At 52.3% G+C, this 19,280-nt stretch overlaps 3 protein-coding genes and 2 pseudogenes across 3 annotated transcripts; 4 read left to right on the forward strand and 1 right to left on the reverse strand.

Moving 5' to 3' along the window:
* Positions 1-69: 69 nt before the first annotated feature.
* LOC117190819 lies at positions 70-1,724 on the forward strand (annotated as a pseudogene).
* A 171-nt stretch (positions 1,725-1,895) lies between these two features.
* Positions 1,896-2,918, forward strand: LOC117191490 (annotated as a pseudogene).
* A 1,341-nt stretch (positions 2,919-4,259) lies between these two features.
* LOC108157978 lies at positions 4,260-5,364 on the forward strand. Its single transcript, XM_017290124.2, has 4 exons — positions 4,260-4,343; positions 4,405-4,518; positions 4,575-4,978; positions 5,039-5,364. The coding sequence occupies exons 1-4, from the start codon at positions 4,260-4,262 to the stop codon at positions 5,289-5,291; spliced, it is 855 nt and encodes a 284-aa protein (XP_017145613.2). The 3' UTR covers positions 5,292-5,364.
* On the reverse strand, positions 5,351-5,914 carry LOC117191491. The gene is made up of 4 exons (XM_033396344.1): positions 5,849-5,914; positions 5,707-5,790; positions 5,411-5,640; positions 5,351-5,372 (listed from the first exon to the last, which is right to left on the reverse strand). The coding sequence occupies exons 1-4, from the start codon at positions 5,912-5,914 to the stop codon at positions 5,351-5,353; spliced, it is 402 nt and encodes a 133-aa protein (XP_033252235.1).
* Positions 5,915-6,106: 192 nt separating this feature from the next.
* Positions 6,107-6,933, forward strand: LOC117190987. Its single transcript, XM_033395968.1, has 2 exons — positions 6,107-6,356; positions 6,428-6,933. Exons 1-2 carry the CDS (start codon positions 6,162-6,164, stop codon positions 6,632-6,634), a joined length of 402 nt encoding a protein of 133 aa, XP_033251859.1. The 5' UTR covers positions 6,107-6,161; the 3' UTR covers positions 6,635-6,933.
* Positions 6,934-19,280: the final 12,347 nt, after the last annotated feature.

Here is a 19,280-nt window from a genome sequence, read left to right on the forward strand (position 1 = left end):
CCCGTTTCTCCAGAATATTTTGGAGAGTTTAGCTTGGTTGCTGGCTCTGCTCAATTGGCAACGTTATCACCCCATACAAATTTGTATTTTGTTCGATTTCTATCCCTACGCACCGCAATCACTGCAGGGAAGTCAAATATGTAAAATCAAATTCATTGGCACTTTTCTTTATTTTAGGCAAAAATTGAAATATTTCTGCATTCTATAAAGAGTAATCTGGTATAGCTTTAATTTGTGCAAGATAAATGCCCAACTGCTTCGCCGATTCAATGGAATTTTGGGCAGCGGAGTGTATATCGTATACACGTGAGCAAGACAGCAGTTATTACCAGATAAAACATCTGAATGCTAACCAATTAAAGCGAAAGATATTTTTAGAATCACGCTCCGAGAGGGTTTCCCGTTGGCAGACCCAAAAGTATGTGCTCACCTGATCCTGACTTGGACATAATCCGGGAGGAGTTGGAATGTACTAATTGAATATTGTAATCCTAAGAAATTAAAGATTGTAAACTGGATGTTCGATTGTTCGGTTGTTTAAACTGAATTAAACCAATTCGGGGTGACCCAAATTCCCTATCTGGATTTTAATTAACAGCTTCTTGGCCACGCACCTTTCTTGGCTGCTTCTGGCCACCGCGGCCTGCCAGTCGAATTTAGAAGTTGAAGAGTCGAGCATCGAACATGAGATGCCATTGGATGTCGGATGCTTTGAACAGATCTTTGAACTTTCCGCAATGGCAGTGTCTGGTGTGGTCCATAATGCACTGGAAATTAGTGAGCTCTGCTCTATTATTCACCACAAACTCTGAGTATGGGGTAATCTAGCCTCAATTCATGTGTTTTTTGTTAGGTTAATAAATCGGTTACCGTTTCGCAGATATTTATGGCTATATCGGTGCCCATAGGCTTGCCGCATCGGAATGTGTTCTTGTCGTACAATTACGAGTTCAATTACTACTAGCCAGAGCATGTCTACAAGTATCCGCCTATTCTGGTGAGTATTGGCAGTGCTGGTTCGTGTCGTGAGTCCTTTGTTTAAAATGTACCAACTCTATTACTAGATGGGCGACTATCAGGACTCCTATCTGACATATCCCACCTCGGGGCGTGGGGACAACGGCAGGCATTGCCAGAACTGCACTGAGCGGAGGGATCAGGATCACCAGCAGCAACTCAACAACGGAATCGGAATCAACATCAACGTCACGTGAAAAACGTTCCTTGTCGTTGATGAGTCGCTCCATATTCTACTCAATGATAAGGGACAAGTTGAAAAGGTGCGAACAGTAGCATCTTGTGATATTTCTAATGCTAATCGTGATCGCTATCGCTATCCCTCCCCAGATCGGGTTACCCTACCCAGGCCTGTCTGCTGCGTATGATATGCGAGACGAATGCCTCGCAGTTAGGCGAAGTCAACGGCTTCTTGGGCAGCCTAATCCACATCATATTCACGTAAGGCTGAAATCCCAATGAATTTTAAAACCATACTCAATTATCCCTTGTCTTGTTGCAGTCCAAGCAGTTCTAAGGATGAGCATCTTCCCGATGAGTTTTACCAGGCCGAGTGGGATGGTCGACATCATCGGGAATGCTCCAGCTACACCTCCAATTGTGAGGCGAACATCTTGGACATGATCTCCGTGCCCGTGGAGCAGACGCTGAGCGACATTGTAAGTGGGCGTAGAAGAAAATAAACTTGACTTCCATCTGAATAGTCTCTCTCTCTCTCTCTCTCTGGGTGGGGGGCTTACTTATCCAATTAGCGGACACTCTCTCCGCGGTGCAAAGCAATTGCTGTGCAGTACCCATCGCCAATTGTCGGTTGGATGGTCTGTTCAGTTGCTGGCTGAACACCGTGGAGGTCTATCGTGCGTTTCCCGTAAATGAAAATGCTTTCAATGGGAGCCCGGGCTCTGGGGTTTGTTTCACTGTTTGTGACTGTCTTGGATCTAGCCGACACGCATGTGGCCTTTACAACGGCCAGTACCCATGGCGTGAGTACATCCATGAATAGGTGGTATTAATGGTCTCAAATGGATGTTCTTCACCATTAGATCTTTGCGGCCCTGGCTGTACCCCTGGAGCTACCTCATCGCAACGTTTTTGTGTCCTACAACTTTGAGGCCAACTACAATTTACCCGCTAAATGGGGGAAATTTACGATATTTGTGAGAGCATTATGCGTTTGTTTGAGGCTATAAAATGCCGCATTTGCTGACACATTAGCACACTTTTTGTGCCCCAATTAACAGCTCTTGGCTTTAGGACAAACAGACAAACAGAATGATAATGGAACTTGGTTCTATTGTAGTAAAACGGTCCCATTGAATCTGAAGAGCTGGAGCCAGAGGTGGAAGGAGAGGAAGAAGTGGAGGTGGAGTCTTCTCGTAAAATAAAAAGTGACTCCCAGAACGGCAACAATGACGAGGATCAGGAGGAAGCGGAGGAGGATCCCACTGAGGCTCCCATCCATCAACGTAAAAGTCGTGCTCTGATTACTCGTTCCAACATCTATCGCATATTTATAGATAAACTCCAAAGGTAAGGTAAGCTTTCAGAAGATTTATTTCAGCTTGAGCCAAGATCCACTATCCCTTTAGAAGCGGCTTTCAAGGCGAGGCCTGTCTGTTACGCTTGATCTGTGAATCGCCAACTACATGTTGGCCTACTACATGTTCTATTTAGGTAAGATGAAGGTCACCTGTGAAGATATCTAGTTGAATCTGTTAACATTGCAGTCCCAGCACTTCAGAGTCAGAGCAGCTGCCACTGCGCTACTACCAGGCGGAGCACGATGGCTGGCATGAGAACTGCCACTACTACCATCTGGACTGCGGGGAGAGTGTTCTGGAACTGATATCGGAGCCCTTTGAAGAGATTCTGAAACGCATTGAACGCCATCACATATAGAACAAAACGAGGGAGAACGTTGTGAGTTGCTGCGGAGACCGCAACTCTACAGTTATACCCGATACTAAGTAGGTATGACTCTCCTCCGGCAGACGCCGCTAATATTAAACGACACGACAACAAGTGCGTGCGAGAGAGACAGAAAATCAGTCTGAGCGTGACGTCGGGGGCTGCGTAGCCAGTGCAAATTGATTTGTTCCTTTTGGCTATAAAAATGATCTGATCTGATCGAGATTCGGCAATCTGATAGATATGATCATTATCTATAATTCTGCGTTTTTAGTTTTCTCGAATGTGCAATATTGTGGATGCAACAGATTTTCGTCCTTTGGGGGGGCGGAAAAGGGTATGGCGTAATTCTGAGATATACGTTTTATAGTGAGATCTAACAGAAGTGCGGATACCAAATTTGGTTACTCTAGCCTTAATAGTCTCTGAGATTTGTGGATGCCCCAGATTTTCGTCCTTTGCGGGGGCGGAAGGGGGTGTGGCGAAATTTGGACATGAAACGGTCAAGGTCAGATATCACAGGAGTGTGAATACCAAATTTGGTTGATCTGGCTCTTATAGGTTCTGCGATCCTTGAACTCATATTTTGCAATTGGCAAAGCCGACCATGAAACCTGTGTGTTAGAGAGAGACAGAGCGAGAAAGAATGAAATTGTTTTCTTGATTCTGGCTATAATAATTATACGATCTGGTTGAGATCTTCCATTCTAAAACATATAGTCATCCTCTACGATTCTGCGTTTTTGGTTTTATCGTATCTTTAAAAATGTGGATGCCACAGATTTTCGTCCTTTGTGGGGGCGGAAGTGGGCGGGGCAAAGTTTTAAAATATTTTTGTAGCAGTGACATATCACAGATGTCTGGATCCAAAACATCGTTGCTCTAGCTCTTATAGTCTTTGAGCACTAGGCGCTGAAGGGGACGGACGGACGGACGGACGGACGGACAGACGGACAGACAGACAGGGCTCAATCGACTCGGCTATTGATGCTGATCAAGAATATATATACTTTATGGGGTCGGAAACGATTCCTTCTGGACGTTACACACATCCACTTTTACCACAAATCTAATATACCCCAATACTCATTTTGAGTATCGGGTATAAAAATATACAAGCAGATCCAAACCGTTTGACCTGATTCGTATTTCTCGCTTTTCAATTAGCAACTTTCGCTGCCAGAAACGAAAAGCCAAAGGTTCTTTACCAGCTCATAATTGGATTATCACTTTTAAGGTGAAGAAAGAAGAAAGGTTTTTTCCTCAGTCGTTGTGGTCTTGCGTCTCAGTTCGATGAGACACCTGTTGCTGTCCAGAGCGTTGCAGACGTAACGATGGACTGGGCAGTCCTTTTGATTTTGTGCTCACTCCATGAGATTCAGTCTCATTTCGTTTGGAATACTGGGGGTGGGTCTTCGGTGAGTTGTGCTTGTAATACCGGTTCGAAGCTTCCCCGTTTCTCATTATCCGATTTGGCAGCTCTTTGTGGCCATTGCTATTCCCCTGGAGTTGCACAACAAGGTCTTTCTGTCGTACAACTTTGAGGTTAGCTATCACCTGCCAAAAACTTGGACAGACAAGCCGCCCGTTCTGGTAAGATTACATCGGATTCACATGGCGGTTTCAATCCAATTTTGTTTCCCCCTTAGAGACATGGCAATGGGACAAATTGTAACTATTCTTTGAGTGACTACGATGGTCACCATGGACACTACGGGCCCGGAGGAGACTTTGCTGATTACTATGAGGACTACCAGGATAACTATCATTCCGGACACAAGCACAATCCTTCGCATCACAAGAAAAAAAAGAAGAAGCCTCAACACCAGCCTGCTAGTGGAGGAGGAGGAGCTGTCCTGAAGCCACCAAAGCATAAGCACAAACACAAGCCGAAACCCCCGCCACCAAAGGACGAAGATGATGGCGACTACAAGGACTTCTTTGAGGGATTTCCGATGGACGGTGATGGCGATCCAGTGCCCAGACATCGCCACGAAAGATCTCTGCTCTCGCGCTCAAAGTTCTACGAGATACTCAGCCACCGCTTCGAACAGTAAGTAATCTCCCAGAGAAACTCCAAACGAGATCAGAGACTGATCCAAAGTGATTTCAGGCACGGCTTCGGTCCCGGCAATCAGTGCCTTCTGCGGCTGATCTGGGAGGCGAACAGCTACCAACTAGGAAACCATAACGGAGTGCTGGGCAGCTTGGTCCACGTCATGTTCAGTCCCACCAGCTCTCGCTACGAGTCGCTGCCGAAGCGCTACTATATCGCCGAGCTGGATGGACAGAGGGGCAGCTGCGAGGGCTACAGGAGGGAGTGCAAGCAGAGTATTCTCGCGACTTTATTCAGGTGTTGTTCATGAATCTTTTGAACGCCGGCCAGAAGCAGTTCCTCGTGTAAGAGCGTGCCTCCTGGCACATCTTATTGTTGCGCTGCCACAGCCCTGGGGGACAGTGTTGCATCAGCCGGAAGTAGGCGCACAGGCTGTAGAAGAGGGCGTGTCTGTCGCAGGCATCGCTCTGTCGACTCACTCCGGTCAGCTCCTGGTACTTGCTGTACACCAACGAGGAGCAGTTGCCAAAGTTTGCGGCGTAGGCATCGGTGGTGGGGTGGTGGCTGAAGGCTCGCTCCAGCATGGGTCGCACACGGGGGAGCCTCACTCGGAAGCCCTGCAAGGCCGCACTGGCATTGAATATGCAGGCCAGGCGGCACTGGGGGATGGCAGAAGGGCGGATGAGTATGAGTCTAGTGCGATGCGATGTCTATCGGATACTCACGCTTGGCTGCTGTCCGGAGTCGCGGCACTCACTGTTGTAGACGCCCAAGTTGGGCATGGGAGAGGGACAACAGATCTGTACATTCTGTGGGGGTTGCACTCATGTAGTTATTGGCTTCTGGGGGTTTCCCCCAAACACTTACCTGAACAGACTTGGGCTCTGCCTTGCACTTGGCTGCGTTGAGGGGAGGAATTGTCCAGCAGAGCATTGATAGTAAAATGATAATCCAAACACTTCACATGGCTCTACAGCTTCGAATACCGAATGTTCTAAATCCAGGGGATGATCAGTCAATATAAGGTTGCGTGTGGCAGGCAGAGAGATGACATGGAGATGGCGATGGTACTAGCGTTGCGGGAGACTTTAACCCAATGAAACCCCGGAACCAGATATCTGGGATTATAGTTTCATTTTCGACTCTTTCAAAATTCATTATAGGATCCGCAATTAAAAAAATGTCTGTTCTGTGGCTCTTGTGTTGCATGGGAATCCTGTTGGTTTCTGTGGCACGCGGTGGGCTCTTGGATATGGGAAACTGCTCGAGGCTGTTTAACACGAAGACTCTGGACTGGTGCTGCGGTAGGAACGTTTTGAGCATGTTCGCCTTTGTGGGCACCAACTGCACTGCCTACTTGAACGACTATGGACCAGTTAGTAGTATTTTGTTATGCCATAACCGAAGCATTTAGACTAATAATAATAAAGGGTGATGCCTTTTCAGTGCCGCTATGATTGTATCTTCAATCACTGGGGGATACGCGACGAGACGCAGTTCAAACTCAAAATGCCAGAGCTGTTCATGATGATTACCAAGCTGTACAGTCCTCTGAACGGATACCACAGCTATGGCGTGGCCCTGAAGATGGCCTACGAAACCTGTGACCGACTGGGCACCAAGTACGCAGACTTCATTATGCTCTATTCCTAGACTTCTACCACGCTCAGTGCGCGGCGATATATCTGATGCTCGAATGTCCTCGAAGATACTGGCACCCGGATGCCCCGGAGTGGAATATCCTAAAGGAGACAGTCCGATCCTGCGTCCGCATTTTCGAAGAGGGTACTCTACCGAAGAGCGACCCGGAGACGAAGAGTTCGGGCAGTCGGCTATACACGGTTGGCCTGCTCGCTTTTCTAGCTAGTGTCACCTGTACATATTTCCAGCTACATATATGTAAAGGACAGTGTATCAAGCAGTTAACACTATCCCATCTAAATTAACGTTTGAACTTAAGATACCATCGATAAGACCTAACCGATATAACCAGACTTAACCGATGTTTAAAAGACCTAACCGATAAGGGGTTATCGATATGGGAGTCGGTTGTTGGAAGTAGAAGCAGAAAGTTGAACAAAAAGTCGGAAGAACAGACTCATTAATTGCACATCTTAAATCATACACTTTGTACTTTTTCGAATAACGCTATTAATAAAAGATACATTATTATTAATCTTACATTTTGGGCTCGTCCGCGTCGAATACAGAGCTCGGAGTGTGTGAAAAAGAAAAACAAGAAAGCAGAAGCTGATGCAAGAAGAGGATTGTTGAAAAGTTGTTAAAGTTTGTAACGGACCTGCTTCTTGGTTCGCTTGAGTTTGCTGGGCTCGCTCAGCGGTCGGCCGATTCGTCGCAACGTATTTTTATTGTTGCCCCCAACGACAAATGATTAGACCTTCCTTTTCTTTAATCGAATCTCTCTTTATTCGTACTTATATTAGGACTTAGGGCTAGATGCTACAATTCAGCTTATCTATGGATCTCCACCACGCGTGGGCTCTCGTCGGGTGTGGCAGCGTTGAGGCTGTTGATTGGGGCAGTTTGACCTCCGCTATTGCTTTGGCCCGCCACGCAAATCCGCACTCTACGTCTCGCACTCCCCTCTTAGCTTCCGCCGGCAACTGTGGATCACCTCTTAACTTAGACTCACTCTGGGGGCAGGCGGGGCCTGTCTTCCTGTTGTTATTCACTTCACTGCACTTCTTCGAACCGTACCGGGTATTACTCTCACGTTTCGGCGGGGTTTCAACGTGCGCGCGCGATCACTTCTCCACGGAAAAAGAGAGCCGCTTCGTTGCCGCAGCCTCCTTTTATAGCCCCTTGACGGGCCCCGGCTCGGCGTTGGTAGTTTTCCATCGCCGTCTCCTGGTTTCCACGGCCTTCGTAACGGGGCCTTGCCGGTGGCGTGATCCCATGCCCCTATTTGGTCATGCGTCGGATCGCTGCCGGCCCGATCCCGCCGTCTCCTCTGCCTCTCGCGTTTCTCTTGCTCCGAGAGCGGGACACTTCTCCTCTCGGGACCCTTGGCCTCTTCGCCGCAACCGGCTATCCGTGGGTATCTGGGCTGACCTTCGCCTTATCCAGCCAGCCATCAGCCTTTATCCGACCGTCCCACCGCCTTTATCCGGCTATGCTTTGGTCGAATTCGGCCTGTGGGAACCACGGTTCCTCACACCCCCCTCTTTCTTCCCGCAGCGGAATACTCCCGTTTTCCGCGACCTTGCGACGGAGTGTGCTTTCCTCATTCAAACGGCCCCATTTTACGCGCGCTCCTTACGGCATCTGGGATCACGGGCGCCCTGGCGCCCTCTGGCGCCTTTGCTCGGGCGGCGCTGCCAGCCCTTGCAATTTTCTGGCTGGGGCCGAATCCCCACCTATCGATAAGGTGTAGGGGCGTTTAGGCGGTCCACTCGATATCTCTCCCCCGTAAGTATTCCACTTTTCTCTTTTTCTTCTCTCTTTATTCATTTTCTTCCCGCGTGTTTCGCCCCTGATTTTTTCTTTCTTTTTTTTTCTTTTGCTCTTTTTTTTTCCTTTCCCCTTTTTTTCCTTACTTTTGCTCGCGGAACACCTCCGTGCGTGTGGCCGACATCGCAATGCGGTACCGGGTACCCCGCTCGCTCACCAGCTTCTTCACCCTCCTACCCACGAGGCGAATCTGGGTCTGCGCGCGGACCACCGCCGCCGGCCACTCCTCCCGCGGGATCGCCGTCCAGTGGACCGTGGCTGCTGGTGCCGAGCTCTGCCGTTGCAGGGCCGGTCGCTTCGGTCCTGCACAGGGCTCCGGGCAGGAGGCCTGCCGCTTCAGAGCCGGGCGCTCGGCCGCCGTCGACCTCTCCGGTGCGGGCCACACCCACGGTCCGCGCTCCCACGCCTCGAGTTCCACCTCCGTCGGTGCTGTCGCCGACGTCGCCGTTTCCGCGGCCCGCGTCTCGGCTTCTGCCGCTGCCTCGGCCGTCGCCGTCTGGGCCGCCGTCGCCGTTTCCGCGGTCTGCGTCTCTGCTGCCGCCGTCGCCGCCTCTGCCGCTGTCTCGGCCGTCGCTGTCTGGACCGCCGTCGCCGTTTCCGCGGTATGCGTCCCTGCTGCCGTCGTCGCCACCACTGCCGTTCGCATCGCCGCCTCCGCCGTCGCCGCGGCTGCCGCTGCTTCGGCCGTCGCCGTCGGGACCGCCGTCGCCGGCTGGGCCGCCGTCGCCATTTCCGCGGCCTGCGTCTCTGCTGTCACCTTCGCCGCTTCTGCAGTCCGCATCGCTGCCTCCGCCGTCGCCATTGCTGCCGCTGAGGTCGTGGGGGCGGGTCCGGGTCCCTCCTCCGCGGGTCCCTGCTGTTGCTGCCGCGTGGACTCTCCTCCCACACCCGGGCGCCGGCCTCTGGCTGGGCTTCGCTCGGGGCGGGCCCCGAGGCCCACGTGATGTGCAGGGTCTGGTGGTGCCACACCATCCCCTGGCGCACGGCGGTCCGCACCTCCTGCGATACATACGGACCCATTACGGCCGCCTCAGGTCCCCTCCACTGTGGTTGCTGCTGCCACTGCTCCTGCCCCTGCTGCTGGTGATGCGGCTGCTGGTGCTGCTGGTGCTGCTGCTGCTGGTGCTGCTGTTGCTGCTGCGGGTGCTGCTGCTGCTGGTGCTGCTGCTGCTGGTGCTGCCGTTGCTGCTGCTGCTGGTGCTGCTGCTGCTGGTGCTGCTGCTGCCGGTGCTGCTGGTGCTGCTGGTGCTGCTGCTGCTGCTGGTGCTGGTGCTGGTGGTGCTGCTCCTCCTCGGCCTGCGGCTGCCGCCTCTCGGAGCCCTCGTCATCCTCGGCCGGTGGCGTAGGTTGCCACAGCTCGCCTTCCTCATCCTCGGCCTGCTGCAGCCGCCGCTGCCACTCGGCCTCTGGGTTCGTAGCCTGCTTGCCCGTGGCCTGGGGCGGCGTTCCCTCGGTCTCCGCCTCGTCGGTCCGGGGCTGCATCGGCGGCAGGACCACCCGGAATGGTGGGGGTGGCGGCGCCTCGTCGCTCTCTTGGCCGTGCTCCTCCGTACTGGCGGCTCTTTCCGCCTGTCGCCGCCGCGCCTCCATCCGCTCGTCCCTCCGCCGCCTGATCGCCCACGCCCTCTCCAGCACTTGGTGCATCCGGCGCTTCTCCTCCGGCGTCGCCTCCTGAAACCTCCGCCTCACCGCCTCAATTTTGTCGCGCAGGGTCAGCGGCCTTCCATTCCTCGTCTCCGGCTCCGCCCTTTGCTGCCGTCTCCATCTGGCCTTCTCCTGAGCGGTTGGCGCGCGCGGGCCGTCGGTGCATATGACCTCGTCGTCTTCCTCCTCCTCCTCATCCGATGACACCGCCGGTGACACCAACGGCGAGGCCAGCAGTTGAAGGAACTGGGAGCCATCGCACCAATCCTCCTCGTCGCTACGCGAGAGCAGAGACGCCCGTCGCTGACGAGAAGTACCGGCGCGATAGCCCCCTCCTCCCACGATCGCCTGTTGCTCCTCCAGGAAGGCCCTCATATCATCCATCTTCTTCCTGCCATCCTCGTGGTTGAGCCGGCGTTTCATCTCCATTTTTTTTCTTGCTGCCTTTCTTGCGTTCTTTCTGGTGATAATTACCTTCAAGTGTTCGCTGTTCCGTTTTCCCCCCGCCTATATACACGCGTTGCATTGCCAATCGTTCCCTCTACCGGTGCCGGTGCTCCGTGTCTCGGTCTCTCCCGCCTGGTTCTAACGGTTGTTGCGTTTGTACTCATGGCCCTCAGCCTCGTCTCTCTGCCGGCCGCGCTCTCTAACGGCATCTTTCCCCTGGTTGTGCGAGTGCCGTCGCGCTCTCCGCTCTCTATCCGATTTCGCCTTATCCCTTTTTTTTTTTGGATACTGTTGTGTTCTCGCCGCGTTTCTCTGTTGGCTCATGGATAAAACTTTTCCATCTTTGATGGACCCACCCCCTTCCCGTTCATGATTATTTTGCTTTTTATTCCCCCATTTTATTTTTGCTTATACACAACTTTTATTTAGCCCTTTATTCTTGTTTATTTTAATTGCTATTTAATGGATTGATGGATTGCTAATTATTTACTTTTAATTGTTATAAAAAAAATTGCTATTTATTCTTACATGCCACCGCCGACCTGTCTTCTTCATCCCGTGCTGCTCGGACCCTCCTTGGCCTGGGTGAGTTCTCCCGACCCGGATGACTTTTACTCCATCCTTTCTCCCTTTCCAGCTCGCCCTCTGCCCTCAATGCGGGCCGCTTGCCGCGATTCCGCTCGTGAACAATGGGTCCTCCGACCCTCCGCCCGGGCTGGAATCTTGGGCTCACATCCCAGGGCAACTCCTATGCGCCACCGGCCGGACTCTTTTGACAGGTGTCTCCCTCACACAGTGGCTCGGACCCGAGGATCATCCGACTCCTCGCCCGGTAGTCCACGCATGAGCGGCACCCGTCGTTCCGGCCCGACGCTCGTAGTTGCCCCGTGAGTCCGCGTTGAGGCGTGAACCTGGCCCCTGGGTTTTTCCTGGTCATCCGCTGTCTGAGATTACACTCCCCGACCCTGGATTCGCCTCCCAGCTTTGGGTGACGCGTTTCTTGTTCAGGTTTGCTGAGCTTTTCCTCTTCTCGTTTTATTTTCCTTTCTTTTTACTAATTTTCGCTTTTTTCAGATTTCTCCAACCACAGTCTTCCTGTTCGCCTTTTTTTTTTTTAATCTAAGCGCACAAGTCCATCACCCTGCGTGCTGACGAGTCTCGTGCGTGTCCTGCGCGGCACCCTTCCCCAGTGTCCTGCGTGGCACTCTACCGTTCCTGGTCCTGCGTGACCCTTTAGGGCGACCTATTACAGCCATTCTCCTTCACCCCTGTGTCTCTCGCTCCTCGGGTTGGGGTTTCAGATCTCGTATGTGTGCCGTTCTCTTCTTCCTGCCGCCCTTCTTTCTTAGGTTGCAGATAACCGGGGATATAAAGTCCTCTATCTGGTATGGCCCATCGTACCTTGGTGCCAGCTTCGCGGCGAATCCCTCCGCTGCATTGGAAAGGTGGTGCTGTTTGGCCCACACGACCTCTCCCACTTTGGGTCTCCACGGTCTTCTTCTCAGGTTGTAATGCCTGGCCTGATCCTGGGCTGCCCTTTCCAAGTTGCGTCGAACCAACTGAAACAGCTCCTTTAATTTCTTCGCATTTTCATCCGGCGTCTCTGTGCCTTGTCCCGTGCCTACCGTCTCCTCGTCATATAGGGCCTTTGGCAGCCGGGGTTCCCTTCCTTGCACCACGAACGCCGGTGAATATCCCGTTGTATCCGACACTCCCGAATTCATGGCCAGCATCAGCTCCGGCCATTTTTCATCCCAACACCTTTGATCATCATGGTCTTTACCGTTCTGTTCGTTCGCTCTGTCGGATTCTCTTGCGGCGTGTATGGCGCCGTAAACTGGTGACGAACTCCTAGCTGCTCCAGGAATCTTGTAAATGCCCTGCTTGCAAACTGCACCCCATTGTCCGTAATGAAGACTTTGGGCGTGCCAAAACGGGCTATTATGCGCTCCCGACAGGCCTTTATTAGTGCCTCTGCTGTGGCCTTCCTCAGCGGCACCAACTCGGTCCACTTGGAGAATCGATCCACCAGCACCAACAACATCGAGTTCCCATGTTTCGACCTCGGCAGAGGACCCACAAAGTCCGCGCATACCGTTGCCCATGGTTCTTCCGGCACCTGTGTCAACATTTCTCCTGCCGCTTGTAGCTGACTTGGCTTATAGCGAAGACATAGTTCGCACTTCCGCACGTAGGCCCTCACGTCCCTGTACATCCCTGGCCAGTAATATCTTGCCGCCACCCGTGCCGCGGTTCTCCTTCCGCCGGCGTGGCCTGCTTCCGGACTATCGTGGCTTTCCTTTAAGACCCTTTCTCGGGCATATTTCGGCACACATAACTTCCACGAGGCGACTTCTTCGCTCCCTGCCCGGTGAGGAATGTGCCGGTACAAGTTTCCCCCCTTCTCCACATAGTCGGGGTACTTCGGGGATTCTTTTCTGATCTTTTCTACCATGCCCTCTAACCACTTGCAGGGCGGCTCGCCTACTGGTTGTGTTCCCTCCTCACTTCTTATCCGACGGCCTCGCTCCTCCACCGGTTGTCGGGAGAGTGCGTCGGCTACCACGTTGAGCTGTCCTTTCCTGTACGCGACTTCAAAGTCGTACTGCTGTAGCTCTAATGCCCATCTCGCCACTCTTCCCGACGGACTTTCTATGCTATTTAGCCATTTCAGAGCCATGTGGTCCGTGACCACCTTGAAGCGATATCCTTCCAAGTATGGCCTCAACCGGCGGATGGCCCACACAATGGCCAGACATTCTTTCTCGGTCGCCGAATAGTTCCTTTCGGGTCCATTTAGCGTCCTGCTAGCATATGATATTACCCGTTCGCCCCTTTCCGTCTCCTGCGTGAGAATCGCACCCAGCCCGTAATCACTGGCGTCTGTCTGCAGAATGAACTTCTTCGAGAAGTCGGGCACGCCAGCACGGGGTCCGCCACTAGTCGTCTTTTCACCTCCTCGAACGCTTCTTGCCGTTCTTGTGTCCAGACCCAGTCCGTCTTCTTCTTGGGGAGCCCGGACAGGGGCTGCACGAGGGTGGCGAAGTCGGGCACGAACCTCCGGTACCATGAGGCCACTCCCAAGTACTGTCTCAGCTCCTTGACATTTGTCGGCGGTTTCAATTCGGCTATGGCTGCGACTTTCTCGGGGTCTGTACATATCCCCTCACCGGTCACCTTGTGGCCTAGATACCGCAGCTCTTTCCTAAAGAACTCGCACTTGTCTGCGTTCAGCCGCAGGTTCGCCAAGCGCAGCCGTCGAAACACCTCTTTCAGGTTTCTTCGGTGTTCTTCTTCTGTTCGCCCGATGACCACTATGTCATACTGGTATGCGAACGCGTGCGGCATCATTTCTGGCCCAATCACTTGGTCTAACGCCCGTTGGAAGGTGGCCGACGCGGAGTGTAACCCAAACGGCATCACCTTCCATTGGTATAGCCTCTTTCCGGGCACCGTGAACGCCGTGATCGGCCGGCTGCTCTCGGCCAGGGGGATCTGCCAATATCCATCCTTCAGATCTAGGCTACTTATGATTTTCGCTTCCCGCAGTTTATCGAGGATGTAATCGATCCTGGGCATTGGGTACGCGTCTTTTACTGATCTCGCGTTAACTTGACGAAAGTCCACGCACAATCTCCATTTGCCATTTTTCTTCTTTACCATCACTATAGGCGAACTGTAGTGGCTCTTTGACGGCTCTATGCATCCCATTTCTACTAGTTCGTCCACTTTCTGGTTAATCTCGGCCTGCATTTTGGGGTTCTTCGGGTAATATCTTTGCTTAATCGGTTGCGGGTCACTCATGGTGATTGTGTGCACCGCCACATTAGACACCCCCTCGATCTTGGAAAATGCCTCTAACTCTCGGGCTAAGAATTCCTCCACTGGCTCTTCCCTCGCCCCCTTATTCTGCCTCATTCCCGCTGACACCCCCCAGTCGGCCATTCTTAGTGTCGTGTCCGTTTCGTTGTCGGACTCCGGAGCCGTGTCTCCAGCTTCGGCCTTCGCCACGGACAGTCTTTCCTCCTGGTCTCCTCGTTCCCGATCTTGGGCAGGGATCACCACCCTGTGCCCTGCACAGGTCACCACTGCCCCGACCGCGCGGAGAAAATCCCATCCCACCACTAACTCATCAATCACACCCGGCAATACGAGTAGCACCATTGGGATCTCCTTGTTCCCAAAGCATACCTTCGTTTCAATCTGGCACGTGACCTCCTGGCTATGGCCATCCGCCAACCTCACCCTTTTCCTTGCCGCCGCCTCCCGGCCTTCACCCTTTAGTCGGTCCGCCAGCTCGCGGCTCACGAAACTGCTGGTAGCTCCTGTATCCACCGTGGCTTGCAGCTCCATGCCCGCGACCTCCACTACTGCGGATAACTGTTCCTCCTCGCTGGTCAGCCTGCCGACTAGGCTTGAGGGACCGTTTCTTGCGACCCTGGCACGGCCCTCCGCGGCGTGGGTCGCGGGGCGTTTCCCGTCTTCCTGCAGCATTGCCATGCCGAGATGCCCACTTTTCCGCATCTCCAGCAGTAGGTGAGAGGTCGGCCGTTGCACTCCCGGCTCCAATGATCCGCGCTCCCACACCTTCGGCACGCCTGGGCCGGATTCTTGACATATCCGTTCTCGATATTGCCGTTGGTCGGTGTCGGCCTAATGACACGCTCTCCCTCTCCTCCCGTGCTGCTCCGTCCAGCGGGCCGTCCTTGCATCGCCGACATGCCGTCGTCTCGGCTGGCTTGTGGAAGGGATTCGCTGCCCGGGCTTTCACGGTTGGATTCTCCCGTTGGAACTCTAGGCGGTCCCTCTCCAACGCCTCGAACTCGTCTGCCAGTTCCATCATGGTGTCGAGGTCCTTGCACCGGTGCGGCCTCATATACGCTCTCAGATCGGGCATGCTATTCTCACGAATCAGCTCCGTCTGCTCCTCTTGGGGACATTTCAGGGGTCGCATAAGTGTCTGCATCTCTACCATATACTCTTTGAATGGCTCGCCCCATTTCTGTTTCCGCATCCTCACTTCCTGCAGCAACTTCTCAAAGTATCCCCGCGGCAGAAAGTAAGCCTGGAAGCTCGACGAGAACTCTTTCCACGTTCTCCACTGTCGATTGTTCGCCACGAACCACATCAGCGCCCGCCCTTTTAGCAGCTCCGGCATCGCCCTTGGGATCAGATCCGGATCCAGACCGTACGTCTCGGCGGACCACTCGACCTGCTCCAAGAACTCGAGAGGCTTCGTCGTCCCGTCGAACCGGAACGACCACTCTCTCACCTGTTTCGCCACTCTAGCGTAGTCCAGGTGTGCTGGCCGTATTGTGGCTGGTTCGGTTCTCCCTCTTTCGGTCTCTCGGCTTCGATCCCTTCCTTGGTGGCGGGGCCTGCTAGGCGTCCCCGTGTGCGAGCGTTCCGGTATTGGCACTGAGAGACTCGCTATCAATTCTCTCTGTATGTCGACTGGGGACCTCCACAGCGTCGCCGCGGTTGCGCCGGGTGGGGGTGCCAGGTGCTCGTACGCGGCTTGTTTGTCGTCCGCCCGGGGTGTCGGCGAGGACCTGTCCGCCCGACACTCCCATACCTCAATCAGATCGGCCCACTCCGACTCATCTTCGTGTTCCCTCATCCACTCCTTTAATGTTCTTCTCATTTCGTCCACTGTGCCCTCCAGCCGCACGCCGAAGGCGTGGCCGCATTGGACAAGCTCCTCCTTTCTCAACCGGTGGATCCATTGTCCCTTCCCCATTCTCTCATCTATATTTCTCCTCCCTTTGTCCTACTATTTGTCGTTGTAGGCCCCACGTTGGGCGCCAGTTGTAACGGACCTGCTTCTTGGTTCGCTTGAGTTTGCTGGGCTCGCTCAGCGGTCGGCCGATTCGTCGCAACGTATTTTTATTGTTGCCCCCAACGACAAATGATTAGACCTTCCTTTTCTTTAATCGAATCTCTCTTTATTCGTACTTATATTAGGACTTAGGGCTAGATGCTACAATTCAGCTTATCTATGGATCTCCACCACGCGTGGGCTCTCGTCGGGTGTGGCAGCGTTGAGGCTGTTGATTGGGGCAGTTTGACCTCCGCTATTGCTTTGGCCCGCCACGCAAATCCGCACTCTACGTCTCGCACTCCCCTCTTAGCTTCCGCCGGCAACTGTGGATCACCTCTTAACTTAGACTCACTCTGGGGGCAGGCGGGGCCTGTCTTCCTGTTGTTATTCACTTCACTGCACTTCTTCGAACCGTACCGGGTATTACTCTCACGTTTCGGCGGGGTTTCAACGTGCGCGCGCGATCACTTCTCCACGGAAAAAGAGAGCCGCTTCGTTCCCGCAGCCTCCTTTTATAGCCCCTTGACGGGCCCCGGCTCGGCGTTGGTAGTTTTCCATCGCCGTCTCCTGGTTTCCACGGCCTTCGTAACGGGGCCTGGCCGGTGGCGTGATCCCATGCCCCTATTTGGTCATGCGTCGGATCGCTGCCGGCCCGATCCCGCCGTCTCCTCTGCCTCTCGCGTTTCTCTTGCTCCGAGAGCGGGACACTTCTCCTCTCGGGGCCCTTGGCCTCTTCGCCGCATCCGGCTATCCGTGGGTATCTGGGCTGACCTTCGCCGTATCCAGCCAGCCATAAGCCTTTATCCGACCGTCCCACCGCCTTTATCCGGCTATGCTTTGGTCGAATTCGGCCTGTGGGAACCACGGTTCCTCACAAGTTGTTGTTTGTAGCTACATAAAGTTGTAAAGTTGTTGTTGGTGGCTATAAACATTAAGTTGAATTCTGTGAGCATAACAGTAGACACGGAGTTTAATAAAAGATCGGTCGTTTAATTCGGTTGGAAAATTGTGAAATTCATTGTCGCGCCGCAGCGTCGCCTTGTCCGTGCGCAGTACGTACGCGAGCAGAAAAAACACGCACAGACACGTTGTGTGTGATACACACTTTTAAACAGAAAAGACAAGCACTCGTCGGGTACACAGACACAAGTCGAAAAGAGCCGCAAAATGATACAAACACCGCCGCCGTTGCACTGGAAAGAGAGAGAGAAGGAAGAAAGAAGCTGTACCAGGAACGTCGCGCCCGAGTGCAAACGAGATGAAAGATTTTGAAAATGCGGAAAACAATACTGATGACAAGATTGATCAAATGATAAAGTTGCTAAGTTTGAAAGTGCTTTGCGATGAGCAACGAGAAATGAAGATCGCTCCAGATAATTTTACAAAAGTTGTGAGCGATTGTGATGGAAAATCGGTTCCCATAGAAAAATGGTTTGAGATATTCGAAAAAATGCCGACGCATATGAGCTTACTGAAAATCAAAAGTATGTGCAGGCTAGAGGAAAAATTACCGGTGCAGCTAAGCTTTTCCTTGAAGCTGAATGCGTGTGCACCTATGAGGAACTCAAGAACGTATTATTGGATGAATTCACATGTAGCTATAACAGTGCAGACATTCATAAGCTGCTGCAAGAAAGAAAGAGGAAGAGTAGTGAGTCGATGCACGAGTACTTGCTGCAGATGAGAAAAATAGCAGCAGTCGGACATGTTGAACACGCGGCTGTTATAAGCCATATTGTGAACGGTCTGGACATAAGAAACGAGTATAAGTATGCCATGTATCGCTGTAAGACCTTCAGGGCCTTGAAAGAAGAGTTGCTTGTATCTATGATCGTTTGAACATATCGGAGAAGAAGGGCAATAACGAACAGCATAAAACGAGTTTCAAGCAGCAAAGTGGGCAAAGCGGTAAAAAAGAATATTGCTATAGCTGTGGATCAGGAGAACACAAACGCAAAGACTGCAGAGCCGAAACAAAGTGTTTTAAGTGCAATCAGAATGGTCACATTTCTCGTAACTGTCCTTATGAAGCAGATAAAGTTGATAAAGTTCGCGTCATTTTGAATCGCAGTCGCATGAAAAAAATTCAAATAAACGGCATTGTAGTTGACTGTCTTGTGGATACAGGGTCAGATGTAACCATAATCAAAGAGAGTATGTTGAAGACCATGAAAAACGTTAAACTTTTGAAGTGCACAACTATGTTGCGCGGTCTGGGTCAGATATCAACAAAGCCTGTTGGATACTTTAATGCAGAAGTTACCGTGGATAAGTTGCAGACCACACAGAAGTTTTTAGTAGTCCCCAGTAGCCAGATTGATTTCGACGCACTTTTGGGGCATGATTTCATTAAAAAGTTCCGTTTCGTCGCTGATATGCAGGGGTACACGTTTTTGAAGCATGACGCAGATCCTGTGCCAACAGATGAGCATGCTCTTATATATAATGTAACTGAAGAGTCATTCTTTGTAGCTCCGCCGCAATATCGAAAAGACGTTGAACAGATGATAAGAAACAGTTACCAAATGCCCACAGAAGTTGCAAAGCAGTCTCCAATCCAACTGAAGATAGTTCCCGACGGAGTAATCAAGCCGTTTCATCACTCACCGAGTCGTTTATCAACAGACGAAGCCAGTGCCGTAAAGAAGCAAGTCGAAGAATGGATCGAGCAAGAATTCGTGCGCAAGTCGTCTTCAAATGTAGCGAGCAGAGTTGTCGTCGTGAAGAAAAAAGATGGTACACTTAGAGTTTGCGTAGACTACAGGAAGTTAAACAGCATGGTATTGCTGGACTGCTTCCCAGTCCCGATCATGGAGGAAGTCTTGGAAAATGGAACTTGAAAACGGCTTTTTCCATGTGCCTATGGAAGAGCAAAGCAAGTCGTATACGGCCTTCGTCACACAGGAGGGATTATTC

Source organism: Drosophila miranda (assembly GCF_003369915.1).
Source record: "Drosophila miranda strain MSH22 chromosome Y unlocalized genomic scaffold, D.miranda_PacBio2.1 Contig_Y1_pilon, whole genome shotgun sequence".
NCBI lineage: Eukaryota > Metazoa > Arthropoda > Insecta > Diptera > Drosophilidae > Drosophila > Drosophila miranda.

Coding starts and splice junctions, on each gene's coding strand:
- LOC108157978 (XM_017290124.2), top strand. CDS start 4,260: ATGGACTGGGCAGTCCTTTTGATTTTGTGCTCACTCCATGAGATTCAG. Junction 4,344..4,404: donor ATACTGGGGGTGGGTCTTCG/GTGAGTTGTGCT, acceptor CCGATTTGGCAG/CTCTTTGTGGCCATTGCTAT. Junction 4,979..5,038: donor CTCAGCCACCGCTTCGAACA/GTAAGTAATCTC, acceptor AAGTGATTTCAG/GCACGGCTTCGGTCCCGGCA.
- LOC117191491 (XM_033396344.1), bottom strand. CDS start 5,914: ATGCTCTGCTGGACAATTCCTCCCCTCAACGCAGCCAAGTGCAAGGCA. Junction 5,791..5,848: donor CAGAGCCCAAGTCTGTTCAG/GTAAGTGTTTGG, acceptor CAACCCCCACAG/AATGTACAGATCTGTTGTCC. Junction 5,641..5,706: donor ACTCCGGACAGCAGCCAAGC/GTGAGTATCCGA, acceptor GCCATCCCCCAG/TGCCGCCTGGCCTGCATATT.
- LOC117190987 (XM_033395968.1), top strand. CDS start 6,162: ATGTCTGTTCTGTGGCTCTTGTGTTGCATGGGAATCCTGTTGGTTTCT. Junction 6,357..6,427: donor ACTTGAACGACTATGGACCA/GTTAGTAGTATT, acceptor ATGCCTTTTCAG/TGCCGCTATGATTGTATCTT.